This window comes from Oryctolagus cuniculus, chromosome 2 (genome assembly GCF_964237555.1).
Source record: "Oryctolagus cuniculus chromosome 2, mOryCun1.1, whole genome shotgun sequence".
NCBI classification, from domain to species: Eukaryota; Metazoa; Chordata; class Mammalia; order Lagomorpha; family Leporidae; genus Oryctolagus; species Oryctolagus cuniculus.
The window spans coordinates 129978943-129994773 of NC_091433.1; the positions used below are offsets into that span (position 1 = coordinate 129978943).

General features: G+C 46.1%; 2 protein-coding genes across 2 annotated transcripts in view; one reads left to right on the forward strand and one right to left on the reverse strand.

Moving 5' to 3' along the window:
- Window positions 1-446: 446 nt before the first annotated feature.
- Window positions 447-3806, reverse strand: SPR (sepiapterin reductase). The gene is given in 3 exon segments (NM_001329081.1): window positions 447-637; window positions 2758-3048; window positions 3497-3806. Coding segments are annotated over 3 exon segments (792 nt in total).
- A 798-nt stretch (window positions 3807-4604) lies between these two features.
- The window catches only part of EXOC6B (exocyst complex component 6B), a 738880-nt gene continuing 727653 nt past the window's right edge, over window positions 4605-15831 (forward strand). Inside the window, exons 1-2 of the mRNA XM_051842763.2 lie at window positions 4605-4742; window positions 7462-7585. The gene's annotated coding sequence lies outside the window, so the exon portion shown is untranslated. The remainder of the gene's footprint in view (window positions 4743-7461; window positions 7586-15831) is intronic.

The following is a 15831-nucleotide window of genomic DNA, read 5'->3' on the forward strand; positions in this document are numbered from 1 at the left end:
GCAGGGGCAGCCACATGGGTGGGAACCTGCACCATCTTCCCTCCTCGTGCGCCATCTGTGAATCTACTCAGGGCCTCCTTTTTGACACCAGATCACTCCCCATGGACTGGCCATGGGCGGGAGCCCCGACTTCTTCCATTTAGTGTTTCTGTTTCTTTTCCTGTTCTATCCCTAAAATTCTCTTCTTGGGGACGGAAACGCCAACATGCATCCCCTCTCCCCGAAGTCTCCTGCAGGAGCTTCCTGAACACAACACAGCCTCCTGACAGCTGATAACAGCAGCCACGCCGAGGGCCTCCCAGCTGGCCCTGTCCGCGAGCAGGATGGGAGGCACGAGGGCTTATCTGTGAAGGCAGGGGTGCAGGGCAGTGTGGCAGGACAGGGGCAGCCTGGCTGTGCCTGCTCCGTGTGGAGGCATAAAGGCCCAGGAAGCCCAGGACATGGGCTCATTTATCGTAGAAGTCCACGTGGGCTCCAGACTTGAAGGTGTCTTTTTGCAGCAGGCTGAGCAGCTTCTGGGCTGACTCCTTGCAGTCCACGAGTTCCCCCCTTGCCTTCAGCTCCTGCAGCCTCTTTCGCAAGTCTGGGTCCACGGAGGTCTCCCGGGCCAACTGCTGCATGTCCGTGTCCAGTGGACCTAGGGGATGAAACACGATGAGGGGACACGGCCAAGGCAGGGACAGAGGTCGGGGTCCCTGCTGTGGGTGTGTGCATGTCGCAGGGGGAGGTTGAGTCAGGTCTGACCAGAGGTGATACCTGATCTTGGCTGAACTCTGTGGTTAGGGTCACAAGTCTCTATTTTGTCACTACCAACTTCCAGGTTCAAATTCCAAAGCCCAGTGAACAAGTTCACTCAGATCACTGAGTCTAAAACCAAGTTTACCATCTCCTGGGTATCCAGCACCTCCCCCTGACCTGTCCCATTTCTAGTAACGAAGTTCTCAAAACCTGCACTACCCCCAGTCCTCTGTCCCCAGAGCCAACCAGGTATCAGGGAGGACCCTTCCACATCAACACACTCGGAAAACAGGCCCTTTGCACTGCTCTGGTTCTCTCCCTGCTCCAACTCCTTCCGTAGCCTCTGCTGAATTCGCTTTGCTACCACATCACTGGGATGACAGGGTTCCTCTGCTCAGCAGCCAGCCCTGCAATGCTCCCAAGGTCTGGCCTGGTCCTCAAGGTCCCGCTTCTCAGCGCCCTTCTCTGCACCCAGCTGCCAGCACTCCATAACAAGCTTTCCTACTTTTACCTGCATTTATGGGGAATGCCTTCAACCTGCTAACATCTCAGCAGCCCTCCAGGTCTAATCCAGTTTAGCTACTTCCCACGAGGCCAGCCTTGTCATCCCTCCCAGAGGGAACTGCTCCTCCCTGAACTCTCACGTGTACTTCGAAGTTGTCAGAAAGGAATCATAACACCCCAGGATTTGGAGTTAGTGGTCCTTGGGGGCAGAAAATCGTGGAATCTTGTAGAAGGAGCACCTTCCAGCCATGTGTGCAGCCCAAACAGAGGGCACCTGCTACCTTTCCAAATGGCCCATTCTACTTTTAGAACATTCTTCTCCAGACTACCCTGTGCTTTTGTCTAGGCCCCAGGGCCCTCCCCAAACATCAGCTCCCTCAGACTGCCCAAAGCAGCCTCCTGAGAGCCAACCCCGCCACGTGGCATTCTGGATTCTGCTCCTCTCCTGGTAGTAGTGGACAGCTAGTCATGGTTGTCTAAGCGAGTCCTGGCTGAGCTCACATGGGTGTCAAGCTGGATGCTGGTTGCAAGAATAACTGCGTGTGTATGTATGTTTGTGTGTTGTGAGGCAGAGGCACTGGGTCCTACAGAACATGATGTAGTGGACCCAGCACAGATCAAGAGCTAGGAAGCCAAGTGAGATCCGGGTCCTGCCACGTCTGGGCTCTGGGCTGGCCACTGCACCTGTCTGCCCCTGGGATCCTGATGCCACTCCCAAGGGGGACGGAGCACGAGAGCTCCAAGTTGCTTAGGCATCTACCACTGCGCTGCTGTCACCTTCTACCTGCAGCAACCTTAAGCCTACAACAGAAGCTTCACCATCAAGGAAGGGGTCCTGGGGCATTGTGGTAAGGTGGTCAGCAAGCAGACCAGGTGTCATGAGACCCCCTACCCTTTCACTGTGACGAGGACAGGGCCCAGCACGCCCGTAGTGTTCCAGCACGGGTCAGTCTGGGAGGTCAGCACTGAACAACGCCTGTCTGCTCTTTATTCAACCAACACTTACAGTGGACAGCCTCAGTGCAGCTCTGCCAGGGACTGGGGACACACGGGTGAAGAGTGCATGCTCCCTGCTCCAAGGCTGCCAGGGGAGGGAGCAGACAAGTGTGCGTATGAAGACAACATAGTGTGGTAAGTCCTAGCCAACCACGAGAAGTGCTAACAGGGAGATAGGACACATGTTATCTCATTCAGTCCTCCAAACTGGCCTGGGAGGCGGCCACATCTTCCCCACTCCACAGGCCCAGGATTCAAAGCCCAGTCCTCTCCTCACCCCTGTCCAGCATCTGACTCCCCCGTGTTTCTGCTCCAGCTCAGGCGGCTCCCTACGCTCTCTCCACAACCTTTGCTCCCATCCCTGCCAACTTCCAAGGAGTCTGTTTTCCTCCTAAGACGAGATGAGTCCTGATTCTGGGACAATGGGCTTTGGAGGGATAGAGGTGGCCTCTGGGGCAGCTGTGAGGGGCACCAGCTAGTTCTGGGGGTGGGGCAGGAATGGAGGGACTCGCCACCTACCTGGGGCATAGCTCAGCACCCTGACACTGGGCTCCTCTACAGCCAGCACCTGGAACATCATGTCCCGGGCAGCCTTCCCTGCACAGTACAGCGCCCAGCCCTTGAAGGGCTGCAGGGCACACAGCGACGAGATGTTCACCACAGTCCTGCTGAGGCCAGGACTGGCAGGAAACGCCTTCAGGATGCAGGAGGTCAGGCAGAGCATGGAGGTCAAATTCAGGGCCCAGTAGCTGTTCACTTCAGCTGGGTCACTCAGGTTCACGAAGTTTTTGGACACATCTCCAAGAGTGCCTGAAAAAAGCAGATCTTAGGAATAACCCAGGCAGGTGGGACTTGTTGTTCATTCAGTTTGTCCCAAATTTCTTCAGAGGGAAGAAGAACCTGCCCAGCACTTCTGAAGACGTTCCCTCTCTCCTCTTTCTCAGCTCTGTGGACAGACATACGTGGAGAACCCACCCACCCCAAGTTGCAGGCTGGGAGCCACCTGTCTCCTCTGGGGGCCTGTGGAGAACTTTGGGATTCACCCCGGCCGGAGGCAGGCCTCCGCCAGGGGGCGCTGTGCAGGAGCTCCGGAAGGTTCCACCGGGCGCTTTGGGAAAACCGCTGGCTGAACCGTCCGGGGAAGGGGTCGCCCCGACGGCACCGGGCCTTCCCTCCGAAGCCCTCGCCTGTCCTGTGACTGCGGCGGGAATACCTAGGATCCGATCATCCAGGCGGGCCCGCCCCCCGCGCGTCTTACCCGCGTTGTTGATGAGCAGCAGCCGCTGCAGCCCCTCGGGCCTGGGAAGCTCGCGGAGGGCGCCGAGCAGCTGCTGCAGGCCGGCCTCGGCGCCCAGGTCAGCAGGCACCCGCATTATGCGCAGGCCGGGCTGCCCGGCGCTCAGCTCGACCTCCAGCTGCCGCAGCGCCTCGTCGTTGCGGGCGTTTAGGACTAGCAAGGAGCCCGGCGCCAGCAGCCGAGCCAGCAGCGGGGCCAGCGCCCGGCCGAAGCCGCGGGAGGCCCCGGTCAGCACGCACACGGCGCGCCCCAGGCCGCCGCCACCCTCCATGCCACCGAGCTGTGCTCGTCTCCGGGACTCTGGACCCACAGAGGCAGCAGGCGGCCGCGGTGGGCGGAGCCGCGGGGGGCAGGGGGCGGTGCCCGGGGCCGGTTCCCCTGGCCGCTAGTGGTGGAAGCGCGGGCGCGCCACGACCCCAGTCAACGCGAGAGGCCGAGAGGTGCGGGCAACCTTAGCCGGGTTCCTGGCGCTGCGGAGTTCGTCGCCCGTCGCGTGCGCATGCGCAGTCGCCGCCGGACCACGCGCTCGGAGTTCCACTCAACTCCGCGCCCGGCTGGTCTCCTTCAGGGCCCGCGGCGGCGCGCGGCGCAGAGCATCCTGGGTACTGCCCGCGAGGGCCCGGGTGAAGCCAACGCACATCCGGGGCCTGCGGCCCCTGCTGGGCCTCGGGGGCCAGGGTTCCCTACGCTCTGATTTGCAGAAGCTTCGTCTGGCAGGACCACTCCCCGCTCCGGCCTCGCAGACTGCGGGGATTCGGCACCCTGGCGGAGTAGTGGTCACTTTAGGCGTCGGAGGACAAGCTGGGGGAAGCGGAGTCCCCTCCACCCATTCCCGTGACATGTATGAGATTCCTGCCATGTGCCAGGCTCTGAAGAAGCAGTCGGGAAGGACGAGAGGATGGGTGACATCCGGCCTCGCCGCCTCTGAAGCTCGCGGGGAGCGGCCGTGCATGGCGCGCTGACCCGCGGAGGGAGCCGGGCGGCGTGGGTCCCACCCTCGCCTGCTGGCGCGTCTTGCAGGTGGTAGTCCAGGGGAAACGCAGCAGCTGGAATCCTTTAACCCGCTCAGCGTCTCCACCGTGGTCCACAGCCCCGAGTTTAGGAGTGTTGAAAAACTCCAGGTGATTTTCACGTGCTGACACGTTTGCGAGTCACTGCAGTAGCAACTGACAGTAACATTTTCTGTAAAGATACAAACACCTGAAAGGTGAGAAACGTGTGGAAAAGCCCAAATCTGATACAGGGTATTAGTGGAGGAATTGGTACGATTTGAATACAGTTAGTTGTTGGCATTGCATTTTTCCTGATTTTAACCAGCAAACTGTTACATAAAAGAAGTCTTTGTTTTTGAAGGTACAGGGATGTATTTAGAAGTAAAGGGGCATTTCATCTGCAACTCACTCTCAAATGTTTTAGGATGAAATCAAGTGGATAAAAAAAGAATTGTAATATGTTAACATTTAGGAAATCTGGATTAAAGGTGTACAGGAGTTCTTTGTACTGTTTTAGCTTAAAAAAAAAATTAAAACTCTAAGGTGGACGTTTAGTCCAGCAGTTAAAACTGTGCTTAGGATGGCTCCTTCTCCTAACTCCAGCTTCCTCCTAATTGCAGACCCTGGGAGGCAGCAAGCAGGTCAAGGCTCCAGTCATTGAGTTGCTGCCACTCCTGTGGGAGATCTGGACTTAGGTCTTGGCTTTGGGCTTAGACCCTGGCCCAGTCCATTGCTGCCCTTTGGGCAGTGAGTGGGTGAATGGGAGTGCTCTCTCTCACTTTCTGCCTTTTCTTCCACTCCCACCTCTCAAGCAAATAAGTGATTTAAAAATAAAGTCTGAAATTATTTCTAAACAAAAGCAAAAAAATGAACCATACTCAGAATTAAATAATAAAAAGACAAAACAATTAAGAAGTAGGCAAAGGGGTCAGTTCTGTAGTGTAGTGGGCTAGGCCCCTGCCTGCGGCGCTGTTATCCTAAATGGGTGCAGGTTTGTGTCCCAGCTGCTCCTCTTCCAATATGGCTCTCTGTTTTGGCCTAGGGAAGCAGTAGAAGATGGCCCAAGTGCTTGGGCTCTTGTTCCTGTGTGGGAGAGCTGGAGGAGGCTCCTGGCTCCTGGCTTCAGATCCATTCAGCTCTGGCTGTTGTGGCCATTTGGGGAGTGACCCCACAGATGGAAGACCTTTCTCTCTCTGTGACCCTGTCTCTCAAATAAATAAATCTTTTTTTAAAAAGTGGGCAAAATAAATAGGAATTTCTCCCAAGAGGATACACAAATAATTAATGAACACTGAAAATATGTTGATCATCATCCGCTGTCAGCAAAGTGCCAATCCGAACCACAGTGAGGGGCAGGTTTTGGCACAGTGGATAAGATTTGCTTGGGACACCTGCATTTCATACAAGAGGGCCTGGGTTCAGGTCCCAGCTCAACTTCTGATTCCAATTTCCTACTAGCATGCATTGTGGGAAGCAGAAATAATGTCTCAAGTACTTGGGTCCCTGCCACTAGTGTGGGAGACACAGATTGAGCTCCTAGCTTTTTTTTTTTAAGATTATTTATTTGAATGTCAGAGTTACACAGGGAGATGGAGAGGCAGAGAGAGAGAGAGAGAGAGAGAGCGAGAGCACGTGAGAGAGAGATGTCTTCTATCCTGTGTATCACTTCCCAGTTGGCTGCAATGGCCAGAGCTGCAGCGATCCAAAGCCAGCAGTCAGGAGCTTCTTCCAGGTCTCCCATGTGGGTTCAGGGGCCCAAGGACTTGGGCCATCTTCCACTACTTTCCCAGGCCACAGCAGAGAGCTGGATTGGAAGTGGAGCAGCTGGGACTCAAACCAGCGCCCATATGGGACGCCAGCACTGCAGGTGGCTGCTTTACCTGCTATGCCACAGCGCCATCCCTGAACTCCTAGCTTTTGATTTTGGCCTGACCCATCCCTGCTGTTGTGGGCATTTGGGAATGAACCAGTGGATGGAAGATGTCTCCCCTCCCCTCTGCTTTCTCCCTCCCTCCCTCCCTCCCTCTCCCCCTCTCTCTCCCTCCTCCCCCCTCTCCCTCTCTCCTGCTGTATGTCTCTGCCTTTTGAATTAAATAAATAAATAAAAATAAACCAAAACAAAATACCATTTCACAACCATTAGGATGGCTAGAAACTTAAAAAAAAAAACAAATAATAATAAGTGTTAGTGAGGATGAAGATGTGAGGAAATTGGCACTCATACGCTGCTGGTAGGAATGTAAAATGGTGCAGCCACATAGGAAAAGAGTAACAGTTTGTCAAAAGCTGAAACAAGTTACTGTTTGGCCCAAAATCCCACTCTTGGGTGTATACTTAATGTAGCAAAAATGTATGTTCACACAAAATGAGAATGCTTCTGTTCATCATGAATACTTGGATTGGCGTTATAATAGGAAGCAGTGAAAGCAAATAGAACATTCATCAGCTGATGAATGGATCAACTGTGCTGTATCCGTGGAAGACTACTCAGCACTGAAAGAAAATGAATTACTGACACAAGCTACAAAGCAGGTGGTTCTTGTGAATATTATGCTAAAAGAAAAGAGCCAAAAGATCACATGTTACATGATCCCATTTATGTGAGATGTTCAGAATAGGCAAATCTATGGAAACAAAAAATATGTTAGTGTTACTTGGGGCTAGAATTGGGGAGTGACTGTTCATGAGTATTGAGTTTCTTTTGGAACTGATGAAAAAGCCATCTTCCTTGTATTGGTGGTTGTACAATTCTGTGAATATATTAAAAACATGGAGTTATATAATTTAGTTTTAAATATTTTGATATTTAACTTTAAAATTTATTAATATATAGAAAACAGATTGCATAGATATGAGTCCAAGAATATAGTGGTCCCTCTATTCTTTTCTTTTGATTTTTTGCAATAACAATCTTAATTTTCTTTATAATCACAGGCTCAGTGCTCCTGTAAACAAAGCTCTACAGATAGAAGGTGGAAAGACCACTGTTTCACTTTGGAATAGACAACAGTTAAAGACAACAACCAAATCACAAGATGACGGCTTCATATACGTGAAGGTTATTTTTTTTACTCTATATATTAGCTACTATAAACCAGAGAAAACATGTGGTATTTGTCTTATTGGATCTGGCTCACTTCACTAAGCATAATGGTCTTCAGCTGCACCCATTTTGTTGCAAAAGACAGAATTTTATTCTTTTTTATGGCTGAGTAGTATTCCAATTGTATATGTACCCCAGTTTATTCAGAAATCAGTTGGTGGACATCTGGGTTGATTCCATTTCTTACCTATTGTCAGTGGAGCTGCTATAAACATGGGGATATGGATAACTCTTCATATGCTGATTTCATTTCCTTTGGATGTATTTTCAGGAGTGGGATGGTAGAGTCATATGGTAGATCAATTTTCAGATTTTTGAGGAATTGCCATACTATGTTCCATAATGGTTGTATTAGTTTACATTCCCAACAGCAGTTTATTAGGGTACATTTTCTCCACATCCTTGCCAGAATTTATTACTTTTGATTTTTGGATGAGAGTCATTCTAACTGGGGCGAGGTTAAACCTCATTGTGGTTTTTATTTGCATTTTTCTGGTGACTAATGATCTTGAACATTTTTTCATGTGTCTGTTGGTCATTTTATATCATTCTTTGAAAAATGTTTGTTCATGTCCTTAGCTCTTTTTTTTAAACTGGATTGTTTGTTTCATTGTTGTTGAGTTTCTTGAGCTCCTTATATAACCTGGATATTAATCCTTTATCAGATGCGTAGTTTGCAAATATTTTCTTCCATTCTATTGATTGCCTCTTCACTTTGTTGAGTGTTTCCTTTGATGTGCAGAAGCTTCTTAGCTTGATGTAATCCTATTTGTCTATTTTTGCTTTAATTGCTGTGTTTCTGGGGTCTTATATAAGAAGACTTTGCCTATGTCAACGTCTGCATTATTTCCCCCTTTTTTCCTCTATAATTTGATGGTTTCAGGTCTCAGGTTTAGATCTTTGATCCATGCAAGTTGACTTTTTTATAGAGTGTGAGGTAAGAGTCTATTTATACTTCTGCATACTTCCCAACACCACTTGTTGAAGAGACTGTCTTTTCTCCAGGGCGTGATTTTAGCTCATTTGGGAAAGACTAGTTGGTTGTATATTCATGAATTAATTTCTGGAGTTTCTAATCTGTTACATTGGTCCGCATATCTATTTTTGTGCCAATACCAGGTTGTTTTGCTTATAACTGTCCTGTAGAATGTCTTCAAATCTGGGACTGCCTCTGGCTTTGTTTTTATTACTTAAGATTGATTTAACTCTTCAGGGTATCTTGTGTTTCCATATGAATTTTTTGGATCATTTTTTATAGATCTAAGAAGAAATTCCTTGGCATTTGGATTGGGGTTGCATTGAATCTATAAATTCCTTTGGATAGTATGGACATTTTGATATTAATTCTTGCAATCCATGAACATTAAGGATTTTTTCCAATATTTTGTGTCTTACATTTCTTTCTTAATATTTTGTAATTTTCATTGTGGAAATCTGTCACATCTTTGGTTAAATTTATTCCAAGGTATTTAATTTTTTTGGATAGCTATTATGAATGGAACTTATCTTACAAATTCCTTCTCAGCCGTTCACTATATTCAAATGGTATTGTTTGTGTATTCAAATGGTATTGATTTGGGGCCAGCGCTGTGGTGTAGCAGGTAAAGCCACCACCTGCAGTGCTGGCATACCATATGAGTGCCAGTTTGAGTCCTAGCTGCTCCAGTTCTGATCCAGCTCTCTGCTATGGCCTGGGAAAGCAGTGAAAGATAGCCCAACTTACAGGGTCCCTGCATCTGCATGGGAGACCTGGAAGAAGCTCCTGGCTCCTGGCTCCTGGCTTCAGATTGGCATAGCTTTGGCCATTGCGGCAATTGGGAAGTGAACCAGCAGATGGAAGACCTCTCTCTCTCTCTCTCTCTCTCTCTCTGCCTCTCCTTCTCTCTTTGTGTAAGTTTGACTTTCAAATAAATAAATAAATCTGTAAAAAAAAACACAAATGCTACTGATTTTTGTGTGTTGATTTTATATCCTGCAACTTTACCAAATTCTCTTATAAGTTCCAATAGTCTCTTCATAGAGTCTTTTGGTTCCCATAAATAAAGGATCATGTCATCTGTGAACAGGGATTATTTGATTTCCTCCTTTCCAATTTATATCTCTTTGAATTCTTTTTCTTGCCCAGTGACTCTGGCTAGTACTTTTAGAAATATATTCAATAGTAATGATGAGAGTGGGCATCCTTGTCTGGTTCCAGATTTTAGTGGAAATGCTATCAGCTTTTCCCTATTCAACATAATGCTGACTGAGTTTGTCATTTATTGCCTTGATTGTGTTGAGGTTTGTTCCTTCTATATCCGATTTGCTTAAAGATTTTTTTATCATGAAAATTTTGTATTTTATCAGATGCTTTCTCTGAATTAAGGTGATGCTGGCCTCATCAAAGAAGTTTGGGAGGATTTCTTCCCTTTCAATTATTGTGAATTGTTTGGAAAGAGTTAGGATGAGTCATTCTTTAAAAGTTTAGTAGAATTAAGCAACAAAACCATTTGGTTCTGGGATTTTCTTTTTTGGGAGGGTCTTTATTACTGATTCAGTCTCCATCTTGATTATTGGTCAATTTAGGTTTTTATGTCTTTGTACCCTAATTTTGGTCATATGTATGTGTCCATAAATCTATCCATTTCTTCTAGATTTAGGAATTTGTTGGCATATAACTATTTGTAATAATTCCTGATGATTGTTTTCTTATTTCTGTGACTTCAGTTTACAGCATATCCTTTTTCATCTCTGATATTATTAATTTGGTATTGTTCCACCCATTTTTTTGTTAGTTGGGCCAATTTTTTTATTTTTTAAAAGAAAGTTCATTTAGTGGTAATATACATTTTGTAATAAAATTGTAGTGAAGTACTGACATTTGATAGTTTAAACAAAGTATCATTCATGTAAAAATCATATTATAGCATGTAAAATTTAATTAGAAAAATTCATAGATCACAAAAGTGCGTATAGTTTATTGATAGTTTGAGAGCATTATCATAAATTTACTTAAGATACAGAATAGAATTCAGTTAGGCTTGGCTGGCGCCGCGGCTCACTAGGCTAATCCTACACCTAGCAGCGCCGGCACACCGGGTTCTACTCCCAGTCAGGGCGCCGGATTCTGTCCCGGTTGCCCTCTTCCAGGCCAGCTCTCTGCTGTGGCCCAGGAGTGCAGTGGAGGATGGCCCAAGTGCTTGGGCCCTGCACCTGCATGGGAGACCAGGAGAAGCACCTGGCTCCTGCCATCGGATCGGCGCAGCGCGCCGGCCGCGGCAGCCATTGGAGGGTGAACCAACGGCAAAAGGAAGACCTTTCTTTCTCTCTCTCTCTCTCTCACTGTCCACTCTGCCTGTCAAAAAAAAAAAAAAAAAAAAAGAATTCAGGTAGGCTTGACATTTAGAACTATAAATTATACACTGGATCCACTGGCATTTTTGTTAATAAAGTACATTGTAAATATTTGATTCAGACTACCAATACATTGCTGTTTTATCATATAACAAAGGTCTACTGGTTTTACAGTATGTCTAATAATAAATTATTTCACCAACAATTAAAGTGACAAAGATCTAGTTGAAAACACCACTGACAAATACCTTTAACAGGATAATTAAAATAAAAACACTAATAGCTTTTATTTCCATTCTCATGAGTACATACAAGATAAATGCATATTTTACAGTTAAAATTTGTAGAAAAGTCAAGCCCTGAAGAATTTTTCCCCAAGAGAAAGGTTCTGATGTTAGAACTTTGTTGAGAGCGAGAGAGAGAGGAAAGATTTTACTTAAAATGTTGAACCCCTGCACCATTTATATTATAAATGAAATTTAACCTTCTATAGTTAACATTATTTTGCCATTCGAGAGTCAAATTTATAAGACTTACACAGTGTTACAGCTGGAATGCCATTGGAAGACAGTGGTTTATAAATGGAAGGACTTTAGTGAATTCAGCAGAAAGTACTTTGTACTACATAACCTTGTGCAGTCAGATGAGTTTACTGAGAATGTGCTTAGTGGTACCGTGAATAAAACACATTGAGTATTCTAAGTGATCTTCATTTCATCAAGACTTTACTTCATATATTTCACCATAGAAAATATCCTTCAAAGCAGAGTCATTTGAATCTTAGCTTCAATAGCCCACCATTGTTGTAAAAAATTCATACTAGTCATATCATAAATTTAATAAATAACTCTGCATAAGCCATTGGGAACTTATGTATTTCATCACACTCTGCACATCTGTATACAGGCCTACGGTGGTGCTGTGCACAGCATACAATGAAGCAGGCAAGGAGTGAACGTTAGCAGCTTTACTCTCAACTTGTTCTAAGTGGATGCACTGGAAAGTAATAGATAGCCTCATAAAGTTAATGATGATAGACTCTACCATAGGTGAACACTACATAATTTTCATAAATATAGGCTGTGTTACTAGAAATCTCATGAAGAAAAACTTAAATTTTTTGTACAAAAAGTGCACAAGTTTTCCAAGGTGTAAAAACATCTAAATCTGGGTGCTTTTCTTCTTTTAAATTTTTTTTTTGACAGGCAGAGTGGACAGTGAGAGAGAGAGACAGAGAGAAAGGTCTTCCTTTGCCGTTGGTTCACCCTCCAAAGGCCGCAGCGGCCAGCGCGCTGCGGCCGGCGCACCACGCTGATCCGATGGCAGGAGCCAGGTGCTTCTCCTGGTCTCCCATGGGGTGCAGGGCCCAAGCACTTGGGCCATCCTCCACTGCACTCCCGGGCCACGGCAGAGAGCTGACCTGGAAGAGGGGCAAGCGGGACAGAATCCGGCGCCCCGACCGGGACTAGAACCCGGTGTGCTGGCACCGCAAGGCAGAGGATTAGCCTAGTGAGCCGCAGCGCCGGCCCAGGTGCTTTTCTTAATCCAAAAAATCCATACCACTAGACTACATTAAGAGGAGGGCCAATGATTTATCAGTTTTGTTTATTTTTCTTTTTATTAAAAACTACCTCTTTGAGGAGTCCAAGGTGGTAGAATAGGGAAGGGTGTACTGCTTTAGGCTAGGGGTATATAGTTAAAAAAAAAAAAAGTGTAGGAAGTATATTCTCAGGGGGAGAGTTAGGCAGAAAACCACAGTGGAAATGCTATGGAAGGAAGAGGAATGTTATGGATCAGTGTGGAAGGTGCAGACTCACAACATGAACATGGACACAAGTGACCCCAGCAGTGAAGAGCTGGAGAAAGTGCCAGCTTTGGAAACTGAAGTGAGATCAGACTGCAGCAACCCAATCCACTGGTGATATAGCCAGAGGGAGAGTGTGGTGTGAATCTGGCCTAGATCCCTAAGTGGAAGAGGGTAGTTGCTGACCCAGTAAAAGAGGGGGCATGTTTCTCTCATCCCATCCCTCCCACAATGGTGCTGGCAACCAGCTGAGAGAGGGCAGGCACCATTTTGAACATAAGCTGTAGCTGCAGAAGCTCTTGTATGTGCATTCAGCAACTTGCTGATACAAGATGCCATCTTCTCAACAGTACCATTGGCAGCAGCTCAGATGTGTGCACCTGGCAACTGGTGGGGAAAAGGCAACATTTGGCCAGTGGCTCTTGTACAAAAGTGTGATTGAGAGATTCCAGCAGAGGGAAAAATCCACGTTTCCCATTGGCTCTGAGTCTGGCTGGGAAGATTGACAGGGTACTGGGTACCCATGTAAGACTGTGAGGTACCCCCAGCCTCTCAACATGTCATGGGCTCCAAGGCTCAAACCACCTAGGGGGAGCACCCACAGGCAGCTGGCTCTGGGAACCTATCTGTCTCTCTCTCTGGGTGGGACAGGCTAGCAGGGTAGAATGGATCCTCTGCACTGTGGGTGCCTTGTGTGCTGAGACTGGGAACTCTGACTGCACAAGAGGGTGCAGGATGTAGTCAAGTCTCTGGGCAATCAATGTGAGCTGTTCCACATGCTGCTCAGAGCTCCCTGATTCCCTGGGATAGGTCATTGCAATGGGATCTGTGCTTACACTGACTACACAAATCCTTTGTGCGGTTCATAAGGCAGTGCAGATGAGTATTTCACTGTGGGCTAACACCTGGGGATTAATCACCATGGAAAAGAGGAGGAGGTGCTAACAGAGGTTATCATACCCTCTTTTCTGCTAAAAAGAGGAGATCTACCATGTCCAACTTGGGTGTCACCCAGGACACTTGCCCTGTACTGAAGCACTGACTTGAGCTCCCTAGCCACACCCAGCACATACCTCTGGCTATTCACTGAAAGAGCAGACACCCCCACTAAGCCACAGAGGCATAGCTCAAAGATAAAAGACATCGGAAGAAAAAAACAACACGTATTTCTACAAATGCCTAAAAATAAATACAGAAATTCAAGAAATGAGAATAAGGCAGACAACGTGATTTCCCCCACCCCCCACCAAAGGAACACAACACTTCAGTTTTAGAATGTGAAGATGAAGAACTTGATGAAATGCCTGAAACAGAATTCAAAAGATTAATCACAGGATTACTCAGAATCAATGATAAGCAAATTCATGAATTAAAGACATCCACACATATTAATGAAAAATTCTCCCATGATATTGTCATTTTGAAGAGAAATTAAAATGAAATATTAGAAATATTAGAAATGAAGAATTCAATATGTCATAAAAATAAAGTGGAAAGCGTTAACAACATATTTGGTGAAGTAGAAGAAAGAGTATCCAAGCTAAAAGACAGATTGTTGGAAAACTTAGACTTGGTGAGGTGGAAGAAAGAATATCCAAGTTAAAAGATCATTAGAAAATTTTCAATCAGAGTTGGAGATTTTTGGGATACTGTCAATTGACCCAGCATACGGGTCTTAGGAGTTCTTGAAGGTGTGGAAAGAAAGAATGGATTAGAAGGTCTATTCAGTAAAATAATTACAGAAAATTTCCCTAATTTGGAGAAACAAAGGGATGTCCAAGTACATGAGGCACATAGAACTCCTTATAGACATGACCAGAAAAGATCTTCACTGACACATTGTGGTCAAACTTTCCACATTTTAGAAAAGATTCTAAAATGTACACTAGAGAAACAGCTGATTACTTTCAGAGAATCTCCAATTAGACTCTCTCATCAGAAACCGTATAGGCTAGGAGAAAATGGCAAGACATAGTCCAAGTCTTGAGAGAAAAAAAAACTGTCAATCCAGAATACTATACCCTGCAAAGCTCTTATTTACTATAATATATTGGAGTGAAATGGACATTTTGGTATTCAATGAGTCTTTATAGCCCTTGTCTCTTCTGCTGAGGAACAGTTTTTTTTCCTTCATACTATTTGTTGAACTCTTTTACTGTGTAGGGTTAGCTATATGATCACTAAATAAACAAAGTAGATTTTTTTGTAAAAATTAAGAGTGGGAATGTGAGAGGGAGAAAGAGGAAGGATTGGAGCATGGTCAGCAGGGAGGGTGGGGGTATCACTATGTTCCTATATCTGTATATATGAAATACATGAAACTCGGATAACTTAAATAAAAGTTTAGGGGCCGGTGCCGTGGTGCAGTGGGTTAACACCCTGGCCTAAAGCACTGGCATCCCATATGGCCTCTGGTTCTAGTTCCGGCTGCTCCTCTTCTGATTTAGCTCTCTGCTATGGCCTGGGAAAGCAGTAGAAGATGGCCCAAGTCCTTGGGCCCCTGTACCCACATGGGAGACCCAGAAGAAGCTCCTGGCTCCTGGCTTTGGATCGGCACAGCTCCGGCAGTTGCAGCCAATTGGGGAGTGAACCAGAGGATGGAAGACTTCTCTCTGCTTCTCCTCTCTCTGTGTAACTCTGACTTTCAAATAAATAAATAAATCTTTAAAAAATAAAATTTTAAAATATAACAAAAGCTCTCATTTATGAATGAAGGCAAAATAAATACCTTAGAAACAAAAATTTGTCACCACTCCTCCAGCCTTTTAAAAGATGCTTAAGGATGTGCTGTACACAGAAGCACAGAAAGATAGTCATTGTTATGGAAAAGGGTGAAGGCAGAAAATCTCCCAATAAAAGTAAATGTAAATCCAAAGAAAACAATAGGAATATTTATGGAAAAATGGCAGGACCAAGTTATTACCTAGCAGTAGTAACCTTGAATGTAAATGGCCTAAACTCTCCAATTAAAAGATACAGGCTGGCCAAAAAGATTAAAAAACAAGACCTATCTATTTGCTGCCTACAAGAAACACACCTCACTGAAAAAAGATACACACAGACT